This window comes from Pleurodeles waltl, chromosome 4_1 (assembly GCF_031143425.1).
Source record: "Pleurodeles waltl isolate 20211129_DDA chromosome 4_1, aPleWal1.hap1.20221129, whole genome shotgun sequence".
Classification (NCBI taxonomy): domain Eukaryota; kingdom Metazoa; phylum Chordata; class Amphibia; order Caudata; family Salamandridae; genus Pleurodeles; species Pleurodeles waltl.
Genome location: NC_090442.1, coordinates 205,671,201 through 205,683,780, shown reverse-complemented (window position 1 = coordinate 205,683,780; position 12,580 = coordinate 205,671,201). Strand labels below are relative to the sequence as shown.

General features: G+C 44.1%; 1 protein-coding gene across 1 annotated transcript in view; it reads right to left on the bottom strand.

Moving 5' to 3' along the window:
- Positions 1-12,580, bottom strand: part of LOC138287579 (sodium- and chloride-dependent GABA transporter 2-like) — a 641,212-nt gene that overhangs the window by 115,426 nt on the left and 513,206 nt on the right. The window contains 1 exon segment of the mRNA XM_069228137.1: positions 6,897-7,009. Within this exon segment, the coding sequence (XP_069084238.1) occupies positions 6,897-7,009 (113 nt within the window).

The following is a 12,580-nucleotide window of genomic DNA, read 5'->3' as shown; positions in this document are numbered from 1 at the left end:
GGCTAACACCCAGGTGGCTTCCTGCAGGAGGGAGACAACACCTCCCTGACCTGCAATCAATCATTGTTCTCCTTCCTGAGATGCATTAGCACATCTCTGCAGGAGGACAGAAAGCTTCTTGCAGAGCAGGCTCTATATGTGCCCAGGAAGGCACAGGAGTTTTAAAGGCAACACATTGGCAGGTTGGCAAAAGCTACATGCTCCAACAAGTAACATTAATTTTCAACTTGAGATACAAGTCAGGCTAAATTAAATGAGTTGTTTCATTCTTTGGTGTGCCCACTTTGGTCACACCATTAAAGAGTTAGCACAGCTGAGAGGTCAGCAGGTAACTGTATTCGCCAATTGGGTGACCAAGTCTTTCAACAGGTATAACAGTTGTTTTGTGTGTTTTACTGTCTGCCTGTGTCATATGTTGACCCTGTCTTTAGGGCTCGGTAAGCCCTACTTCTCAAGTGCAAAGTTGGGCTACCAGTGCATGGCTGCTCTACCAGTCTGCAGTGGTGGACTGGGGGACTTGTTTTACTTAGGGGACTTCCAGGGTGGCAAAATTAGTGCAGCAAGCCCTGGGGTAACTCTCTAACTTACATGCCCAGGGCACCAGGGTATCATTTACTGGGGACTTACAGGTAAGTAAGCTATTTCTAATTGGGTATTGCAAATTCAACATACACTTCAGGGTCAGGGCAGTGGCACTGAGGTCTGCTTAGCAGGCCTCTGTGAACTCTCTGAGTAAAATCAAACAGTAGTATCAGTTGAAAACCTTGAGGTGACCATACAAAAAGAGGCATTATTTTTACACACACTCATTCTGCCGATAATGGAACAGGGTAGAAGAACGAGTTAACTGCATGCTTAAGCAAACCTTGTCAGCCAGTATATTGAATACATGTTGACCAAGGTACGTAGCTTTTAGGGGGTTCAGAGGGTACTAAATTATTTTCCTTGAAGTGTATTATGTGGTCATACCCCATACAAGTTACTCTTCGGAACACACATGTTGGTGCTTGATATTTATGTCCCTGGAAATGAGTCACAGTTGAAAACACCTGATGCTCTTTCCCGCTTCAAACAGTTGGAGACTGTAGGAAAGTAGCCCCTTTCTAGCTTGGTTACCCCCACTTTTGGCCTGTTTGACTGGGATCACTGGGATCCTGTTAACTAGGACCTCAGTGACTGTGCTCTCTTCAATTTGGTTGCTGGTAACTTTTTATCCCCACAGTTGACATACTGGTTCCCCCATGTAAGTCCATTGTATATGGTAGCCAGGTACCCAGGGTATTGGGGTTGCAGATGATCCCTATGGGCTGCAGAAATTATTCTGCCACCCATAGGGAGCCTATGCACAGGGTTCTGCAGGCCTGCTATTGCAGTCTGCGTGAACTGGGTACACACACCAGGTTTCACTACAGTTCACTACACCAGGTCATTTCAAGACCCCTATGGTAGGCCATATCAACCCAGAGGGCAGGGTGCAGGTACCTGTGTGTGAGGCCACCCCTGCACTAGCAGAGGTGCCCCCATGAACTCCAGCTCCATTTTACTGAACTGTTCTATATATGTGCTAGACACACGTCACTTCCAAGGTCAAGCTACATAATGGTAACTCCGAACCTGGGCATGTTTAGAATCAAAGATGCCAGAATCATCATACCCCAATAACGTTGCAAGTATTGGAGGTATGATTCCATGCCCTATGATGGCTCCATAGCGGACCCCCAGCATTGCTACCACCAGTCTGACAGGGTTTCTCGGGCAGCCCAGCTGCTGCCACCCCTCAGATGGGTTTCTGCCCTCCTGCTGCTTGATCTGATCAGGCCCAGGAAGGCAGAACAAAGGATTTCCTTTGGAAGAGGAGGTAATACCCTCTCCCTTTGGAAATAGGTGTGACCGGCTTGGGAGGGGTAGCCTCCCCAAGCCACTGGTATTGCTTGGAAGGACACATTTGGTGCCCTCCGTGCATAAACCTGTCCACACTGGTTCAGGGACCCCCTCCCCCCCCAGGCCCTGCTCTGGTGCGAAACTGGAGAATGGAATGGGTAGTGACCACTCCCCTGTTCATCACCACCCCACGGGTGGTGCCCAGAGCTCCTCCGGAGCTGCGCCGCCATGGGGGATTCAAATGGGCAGTGGAAAACCGGCGGGAGACCGCCGGTTTTCCACTTCTGACCGCGGTCAAACCGCCGCGGTCAGAATGCCCAGCGGGGCACCGCCAGCCTGTTGGCGGTGCCCCAATCATTTTAGCCCTGGCGGTCTTGGACCACCAGGGTTAGAATGACCCCCATAATCATCCCTTCTTCAGTCAATCAGTACTACATATCGAGTCTTGCTTGCTGTTGGTTCTGTGACAGATCCCCTTTTACAATGCGGTCCTATATCTAGCTTGCTACTAGACACGTATCCATTCTAAGGCCGATATAATGTTGATCAAAGTTGTACTTATAGGACAGGGGAACTATATTGCTGATAACACAGTGCTGTTTTCTGTGGTTCAGGAATCGCAGCCACCTTCATTTTCTCACAGAGCATGACAGGATTATAATGCCGTGAAAATCAAATCACTGCGTCTGGTGTGCTGAATGGTGTTTGGAAAAAAAGGTTCCTTGTCAAATCATGGGTCTGACACAAATGACTCAAATTCCTTATGTTTAAAAAATGTTCACTGATGCCGTTATTATGCATGGCACGTTTGTAAATTCACGAGGCATAAATGCTGTCAAACAGTTGATGATGGACTTAGGTTCCTAAGCCTCCTTAGACAGTGAAGATCCTTCCCCACACATAAACGTTGCTAGAAGTTAACAGAAAAGATTATTTTATTCTAATAGAGATTGTACATCTGACCAGTTTGCCTTTTATTATTGAAAAAGAGCAGAAAAGTTTCAAATCATGATGATTATTAACCAGCAATATATTTATCCTAAACAATTTGATTCACTTGAACTTCAAGGTTATGAATACTGTATAGTAGTAGACGTAATAGCGTCTTTATTAGACAGTTAGTGGGTGATTTAGTGAGTGAATCACTGACTGATTGTATCTTCACGTTGCTGTTCTCATAAGTGAGTGCTGTATCAATGAGTCATTGTGAGAGTGAGTGGATGTGAGAGTAAATTTGTAAAAAAACGGGAGAATGAGTGGCTCTATGGGTGAGTACATAGGTGAGTGAGTGCACGCATGTATTGGTGACTGGGAGTAGGAGTTCTTGTATGGGTGATTGATTGGGTGTGTAAGTCTTTGTATTGGTGGGTAGTAGCTGTGTAACAGTCTGTATAGGTGAGTTCATGGGTGTGCTTTTTGTTGTATGTGTGAGTGAGAGGATGTGTCTGTGGTTATGTGTATTTTATAGTAGATTTGTGAGTCATGTATGAGTGAGTGAGTAGATGTATCAGTGGTGTTTTGGACTGTGAGTGGGTGTGTGAATGGTTGTGTGAGTGTGGAAATAGCATAGTTAGTTATGCATGCGTGAGTGGTTATATTAGTGTTATGTGAGTGAGTATGTATGTCAGTGGTTGTATTGCTCCGTCAATGAGTGCTTTAGTACTTGTATGTGTGGTGATCAATGTGAGTTTGTGTAAGAGTATGAGTGTGAGTGGCTCTGCGGAACCTCCTAATTTTTCCAAAAGGATGGGTAAGTAGGTTGAAGGCAGAGTGGAAATCTAAGATGCAGGAAAAGCGGGTCCCTCAAGTTTCCATATCCTCTGGCCCAATGACAAAAGGCTAAAACAATGGTCAAGCGTAGAGTGCCACTCTTTTAACCCTCCTTGCTCCACTGGTCATTACGATCTATACAGTCTTTCATTAATGCCAGAATTAGTTTCCGGTAGAATGTTTATCCACACTCTTATAAACTAATTAGACATTCATTTTTTGGGTCTGTAGGTAATTGTTCTTCAGAATAGGCTTAATTATTGCACTTTTTCAGCTTGAGGGAAACAACTAGTGTTGGTGATTGCTTTGAATAATAGGGCAAGAAATAATGGCAACCAATCTATATTCATGTTATGATAATTACAAGCAAGTTGTCTGGCCTCGACGCCCTTGATAAATTGAAGTAGAAAATTATCTATTTTTTTAGCATTTTCACACATGTATGGTAAAAGTAGTTATCTGGTTTAAACCATACACTCTGGGGAAGCTCGTTCTTGTCTGCATAAATCTCGGATAGATACTAGGCACAAATGTCTTGGGAACCAAGCAGCTAAGTGTAAATCTATTGCTCTTAGTCCCTCTCTGGACCAATTGCTGGATTTCTTTCAGATCTTTTGATGCAACACATGTAGCATTTCATTCCAACTTGCCAAGAGAGGCGAGTACACTTACCTACAACAACAGACTGGGCACCTGGCCGACTACACTACTATATATTCACTTACAGATAATAATGCTACTCCCACTGCATACTTGGAACTACCTAACTTATGATTGATAGATTTAAATTATAGAAGCCTGTATGTTGGGCATGGCCCTGTTTTACCCAGACTTTTCCTGCCCCTTTACAAAAAAAAAAATATATATAGGAGAATATCATTGACTGTTCTAACTGGTAGTTAATATACTGCTATGTTTCTGGTATAGTAGGAGAAAATGTCTCCTAAGAATCCCAGTACTGATGAAGGCCTCAACAAAAGTACTCTCCCATATTGTGAGGTCAACAATAGGTTGCAGGTAAGTTTATTTTTTTTAAATCTTGGAAGAGAGTAAATCTGACCAAGAAAACAAACGAGGGCCTGATTTAGCTCTTAGCGGAGGGAAGTACTCCATCACAAACATGATGGAAATCCCATCGCCGTATTACGATCCCATCATAGCCTTTGGAGATCAGAATATGAGGGGCAGGATATCTGTCACTTTTGTGACAGAGTATTCCCTCTGCAAAGGTGTAAATTAGGCCCAAGGGGCCTGATTTAGATCTTGGTGGTTGCACCCCTAAGCTGTGTTGGAAGCGGACCAGAGAAGACCGTCAAGTCAACGGTCTTCCACCTGCCATATTTAGATGTTACAGCTCTGCAAACAGATTGGCTGCCGATGGATTGCTGACAAAGGGAGATGACGGCAGGACCCAAAGAACTTCGTACAATGGCAGGGGTTATGGAACAGAGGTAAGTGACACACACACACTCTACCTTAGTCATAAGGCACAAACAACATCGGTCTCACATGCAACTGACACGCATACAGACACACCCACATCACCCACTCCAGCTCCCTCCCCCTCACCCATTCAATCGCATCACATACGCACTTAAACATACAGACACACACACAACTCACACCACAGCATGAAAGTTACAGGTCACCTGGTAATGTGCACATATGGACACAGTTGACAGGCATGAATGTATCGTCACTGTGGTGCCAGCATTCATTTGCCAAAGAATGCTGGCATTATAATGACAGTTGTGTATGTGTGCGATATGTGATGTGTTCCAGTGTGTCCACATCCGTGTCTGACTCACTTGTGTCCCCGACTTATGCATGTGACAGGGATTTTAAAAACCTATTGTGACATGTATATGCCTGCAGTGGCCCCGACCTCCTGTGCAGTCTTCCCCAATGTGCCCCTGGCAATGGGGTGTCCCTACCTTTGAGTCTAACAATGGGAGGGTTGAGTTTTCTCCATGGGTCAGTGGCAGCAGTGATGGCAGGTGTTCAGTCAGACTCAGGTTGGAATCAGGAAAAAAGATGAGCTTTCACCCCTTTCCCCCCCAATCTGCCAACTTAGATATGGAGGTCGGACCACCACTAATTTCTTGGCTGTACTGCACATCCAAATCTGCATGGCGGGAAGGTTGTCTGGGTTCCCACTGGTATCCCCTTTTCCCTCTCATGCCATTGATGCAGCCAGTATTTCTTGGCAGAGACATCGGTTCCAATGCAGGCTTTCAGCTATGGGACCACCAACATCTCAATACAGTGGGTGGACCTTCACATCAGCTGGTGGGTTTTAAGTCAAAAATTTGCCAGCAGGACCTTTACCGCCAAGATTTAAATCAGGGCCGAGTATTTGAAAGAATTTCAATGCTTTTGAAGTCAGCGGGACTGGATTATTTGTATTTTACCAGTTAACACTTTTTTGGGCTACTTGTTCTTTCATATTTTGAGTCCTTAGTATCTTTTGTAGATTATTTATGTATATTAGTCTTTTTATTCTTTCATTATTATGGATAATTTTAATTTTGTTCCATTAATACACTGCTGACAGTTAACACTATTATGTGGGAGTAATGACATTTTTAACAAATCCTCTTTGAACAATCTCTAATGTATATAAACATTTTAATGTATTGTTGGACTGTCTAAAACACTCATTCCATTTACAAATTAGTAAATCAATTTTTGAATTAGTAGGTTTTTAATGCATATCGACTAGTATTGCGGCTCGATGTTTGACTGAAAGATTATGAGAATACTTTAAATGTAATACCAATAGAGTACAAAGTGATTTTGGCCATCAGGGCATAGAAAATCATCTTATTGCTCCATCACTATTTTGTTTAGTTATTTTGTCTTTAAAAAACATAAATCATACATATAACTCTCCAATCAAAAACCATTCCTCAATAGTAGTTATTTAGCACAATCACCTGAAAGTATGAATTGGTTTAGTCTATTGAAAATCTTCTTATCGCTAGTACAGTACCATCGTTATTTTAGGCTGTAGCAGTGATGGTATAATTTTTAGAGTGGCTATAAAGAAATCTTGATTTTCTATAACAAAAGAAAACAATGTTGCCTTGGGGTGCTGCAGGACCTCCATCGTTCCGAGTTCCAGTTCCCAATTTAGTTCAAGAATAAATGTTGTGCATATTCCAAAGCTGATGTATATGTGTTTCTAGACATGGAAATGAAATATGTATATCCTTGCTGGTTTTGCATTGATGGAAATAACTCACCTGACTGTCCAATCCCAAGAGAATAATCATCAGAAAAAAGAAACAGGCCCAAAGTGATGAGAAAGGCATCATGGAAACAGCTTGTGGATAAGCAATGAACGCAAGGCCAGGACCTGCAACGTAAAGCAAAATGAATGAGGAAGACATAATTGTAGCAAGTAGCCTGAAAATTATCATTTCAGTGGCATAGCAAGTATGCCATAGACCCCAATACAAGGGAGGTTAACGGGCCACTAAAGCCCCTTGGCTCCAGTGCCACAGCACCTGCTGTCCCATTGGAAGCCACACCTCTGAATAATTCTTTGTTAAGATGAGCATGAATAATGCACAAATAACTTGCTTATCCATGTTGTAAATGCAAATCACTTATGTAGTCAAATAAGACAATGGCCCTCATTATGACACTGGCGGTCTGTCACGAAGACCGCTGTGCTGGTGGCAGCCAAAAGACCACAGTGGCGGCGGCAATCCGCTCGCCTAATTAAGACCCATAACAACAAAATCACCAGAACACAGCCACAACACTGACACCTTTAGGTCAAACGACGGCAGCAAATATGTGGAGCCACCACCCACACCGCCAGGGCAGAACAAGAATGTGCCCCCTAATAAAACCCACAAATCAGCACAGCAGACATAGTGCAGCGATAATCCATTGGCAGTCGGGGCCATGGCGGCCAAGATGGAACCTCCACTACAACACAACACCACATAGGACAATTTGAATACCCTACATCTGAAACACATACACACACCACATCCCCCACCCTATAAAACACACACAAACACAACCGTTTGCCATGACAAACAACTGACAGAATGTAGACAACCATGTTGAAGTCTGCACTGCACACAGACATCACAGGCACCTGCACACCTCTCATGCATCACACTTCACTTAAATATTTAGCACTCACACACACATCACACACACATCACACTCACCATGTCACGACAAAAGAACCCCCGTTTCACTGATGACGAATTAAGGACCATGGTGGATGAAATCATCAGGGTGGAGCCACAACTGCACTATTAAGCCTAAGCCCAAATCCAAACACAAATTGTTGAAATCATCCAGAAGCTGCTGTAGGTCTTTGAGTGATTTTGAAATCAACAAGTTGTCATCTGGGAAAAGCAGGGCAGGTATATGCAGACCTCAGACTTTGGGGAAGTCACGGCTGTCCATATCCAGCCATTTCACTACATAATTTAAGTACAGAGAACATAAAGTTGGAGCCAAGACGCATCCCTGCCTCACCCTCAACAATATCCTTTTGGGATCAGTGAGATGACCTTGCTCCCCCCACCTAATCCTTGCATAATTTTTCTTCATTTAACCTTACAAGAAATGTCAATAGAGTAGAGGGGATGCCATTTTATCTAGGGCCCCCCACAACAGTGCTCTTTGAACTAAATCCAAGGCGGTACCGAGATCAACAAAGGGGACAAAAAGACGACCCCCGTTGATTGTTTCAGCCTTCCAAAGAATACAATTAAAACAGAGATCTGGACGACACTGCTAATGCAGCATCTAAACCCCGCCTGGACCTCAGAAATCATATTATTCTCCTTAGTGCAGTTCAAAACATGCACTTGCTGTTGCCGGGGGAAGATATTCTGAAAGGCATCTATTAGACTAATCAGCCAGTAGTTGCTTGGCCTTTCTCATAGATCAGAATGATCTCAGCAGTAAGCCAGTCAAGGGGGATCTTCATGCCCTGGGGCAATCAAGCACCTCATTCCAGAACAGGACCTGAAATCCTCTCCAGACTCAGCTATGTAATCGCTCTCCTATCTGGCATCCTCAACATCCACTAGAACAGCTCAGAGCTGTTCTACATGCAGCATGCATATAGTACTGCTTTCTTCTTCAAGCTCATACCTAATTGAGAAACTGAAAATGTCAGGTGCCAATCAGGACTGAAAAAGCCATCAATTCCTTCTCCTTGAACCCCCCCCCACCTTCAAGAGGGAGTATTACATGACCAAATTGTTGTCCTGAAATGCCACAAGAATCTGGAACTTCCTCCCTCTGAACCTCCACCGACCACATCATGACGCCTTCAGAAAAGGCCTCAAACCTCTCCTAGTTAAACATAACTTTAATTAACTACCCAGGCCCTGCACGCCACTTTTGGGTGCACCAAAGCCTCACCCGGCATGATCAACCAAAGATCCTTACATGGTACAGCATCCTCATCAGTGGCCGATGTCACCTGATGTTCATTTCTTTGTTTTCTTATGAGTATATGTATTTCCCCATGGTGAGGATTACTCTGTCTCTCACTCCTTCTTGGGTAATTCTTTGTGTTATCCACTCATTACTGTTAAACCTATTGTAAAGCCTGACCTTGAGGTAGTTTCAATTATATTTTACAGCACTCTGAAGGGGTTAGACTACGCTATATAAAATCAGCAAAATAAAATACAATAAAATTAAATACAATGAAATAAAGTAAAATGAACATTGATTTATTTTTTAATTAAGGGCCAGTATAAAAATAAGTGGAGAGGGGAATCCTTTTTAAATCAGGATAGCTGCTGTTTTAGTTTTGTTAGGTCCAGGTGAGTGACACTGCAGAGAGAACCGGTATCAATGTAATCAGTAGTAATCTAATGGCCTGTTTATGAGTTTGGTGTCTGGGGACCGCCACAGAGGCAGTCTGACCGCTGCCGTGTTGGCAGTCCAGCCGCCATGTTACGATGTTGGCGGTATACTGACCTAGAGACCGCAGGAGTCAGGCCGACACTGCCAGCCATCCCCCGATTGCCATGACGGCAGGGTACCGTTGTGCACATTACAATTTGCTGTTCCACCAAGTTGGCCAGGGTGGGAGAGACTGCCTCCTAAAAGATGGCAGAATCGAAGAAAATGTGGTACTAGCTCCCCTATTTCTTTCTGTCTCCAACGTGGATTTCACCCATCTTCCATGCTGCCACCGGCATTTGTTTCTTCACTATGAAGAAATCTTTTCTCAACTTAACATTAGGTGCCAATCTCTTACAAGTCTGGGATGAGCAGAACACTCTGTCCTCAATGGTAACAACATTATTTATTTCTCCTATTCTACAATCAGTTGACAGTAATGATTCTCACTGTTTTGTCTTTTTTTTTAAACGTCTTTTTATTATTTTCTGCACATCAAACAACAGCATTTACAGTTTGTCCTAGTAGAATTTTGTTAATCCAATTTAACATAAAACGTAAATAACAATACCAACAACTCAGGTCTAATCACATTCCAGTGTACATGTTTTGCATCTCGTAGCTAAATCACATGTTATATCTAGTAGCATACTTGGCAGTTGGCGTAAACAATCTTTTATTTTACATCCTATTTGCAGGTGAGTCGGGGTCCTGATCAGAGTGCCGACAATTTGTATGTGTATGCTCCTGTTATATATGTGACTTCCGTGTGGGGCATCCGCGTTTCGTGCGGGGGTATAAATGATCTTTTCATTGCCTACCTGTCTGAATTGTTACCAGGTTTCATGGTGGGCGCTCATCATTTTTAGCCTCCAATTTGGCAACAAATGTTTCCCAAGCATCACACCCAGTGTGTTCCTGACCTTCATCTAATAGCTTACATAGTACCTGATATTCTGTGCGTGCCCAACGCAGTGTTAAGGCACACCACATTTTCAGGTCCGGTGCTTTAGGGGCTTTCCAATTCATAGCAATCAACCTTTTGTACATTATAAAAGCTAGGTCTGCAAACCTATGTATGTATTTATGCTTTTCATCCCTTTTCCTGAATCCCAGTAAACAGGAGCCGGGATCCAATATGAATATAAGGTCTGTAATATCTGAGATATCTGCCACCACCCCCTCCATTCCAATTCCAGGGGTCCGCACTCCCAAACCATATGGTGAAAATTGACTGATGGGGAGCTACATCGAGGGCACCGGAAGTCCGCCCCTGGAAACATCTGCTTCAACCGCGCAGGTGCGAGGTATGTTTGATGCATATAGTTAAATTGAGTATATCTAAACCTGGGGTTTCTTGACACACAGCGGGTATGGTTTAAGGCCTGGGACCATTCTTCATTTGTTAATTGGTTCGGTAGCACAGTGTTCCAACGTGTTCTGACGTTTTCTAATCCATTTACAGGTAACGGGTTTAGGACTTTGTACGTGTTTGTTATAACGTTGTTTTGGTTGTCATATGCCAGCATATGGTGCAGCGCTGGGGCAGTACTGGGTTCCTTGTCCCCTGATTTCCACGCCTTCTTGACTAAATGGCAAATAGAAAAGTATGCTAAAAATTGGCCCATTCCCACTGAGGTAAGGTCTCTCATAGATTCAAACCACATTAACTTTCCTTCCGCAAAGCAGTCTCCCACCGTTAGTATGCCCGCCTCTGCCCAGATTGCAGCTGAGTACATGCTGGCTACGTTCCCCCTTCCTGGGATTTGACCCAGTGGGATGAGGGGGGAATATGGAATCCCTTTTCAACCCTTTTGGATGTACCTTGTCCAGCATTCGTGTGCTGCTATCATTAATAAATTACCAGCTGACCCTTTTGCCAAAATATTTAACAACCATGTAAGCAGTGGTTGACCGTGTAGCTGCTTCATAATCAGTATAGTTTCAGCCGATTCGGGTCTGTGTATCCAATTTAGGATCCACTGCAGCTGTGCAGAGGCAAAGTACAGTTCAAAATTTGGGGCTCCCAGTCCGCCCTCACTTAGTGAGCACTGTAATGTGGCAAGAGCCACTCGAGTCCTGCCCCCCCCCCCATATAAGTTTCAATAGGACTGCGTTTGATTCTCGGAAGCAACTTTTAGGCACCATTACCGGCAATGCCGCAAAGAAGTATAGAAGTCGGGGGAGTAGTAGCATATTCGCTATCGCCACTCTACCCAGTGGCGATAGTGGCAGTGCGCACCAGAAACGTAGGGACCCCTTCATGGAATTCAGTGCACGCCCCAGGTTACCATCTCTCAAGTCGTCAGGTTTGTGGTATATGTGAACTCCCAGGTACTTGAAGGTGTCGAAGCACCATTTCAAGCGCCCTTCTTGTGCTGACTCCCTGTTCTCAGTAGGCCATTCTGTCAGTGGGAACACACACGACTTATCGCAATTCACCTTCAGTCCTGATATCTTTCCAAATTCCTCTAATAGGGATATCACCAACGGTATGGTTTCATATCCCCTTCTCACATATATCGGGGCATCATCTGCATATAGCGAAACTATGTGGCGAGTTCCTGCACTGAGCACTCCCCATCGCTCTCCTTCCGCGCGTAACCTGGTTGCCAGTGGTTCCATCGCTATGGCAAACAATAAAGGAGAAAGTGGGCAACCCTGTCTGGCGCCCCTTTCAATAGGGAAGGTGTCTGATATGATGCCTCCTGTCTTCACTCTAGCTCTGGGTTCTGCGTATAATGTCTGCACCCAGCCTACATAGTTAGGTCGAACCCCATATTTTGCATAGTTGCGAATAGATATTCCCACCCCGGTCTGTCGAATGCTTTCTCGATGTCCAGTGACATTGCCACGTTATCATGCGCCTCTGGTGGAGTGCCCCTTATTATACTCAGCAGTCTGTGAATATTCAAGAATGTGTTGCGTTTTGGGAGAAAACCGTTCTGGTCTTCATGAACTAATGTGTGTATTATTGGAGCTAATCTGTTTGCCAGGATTTTGCCCAGTATTTTGCAATCTATGTTTAGCAGTG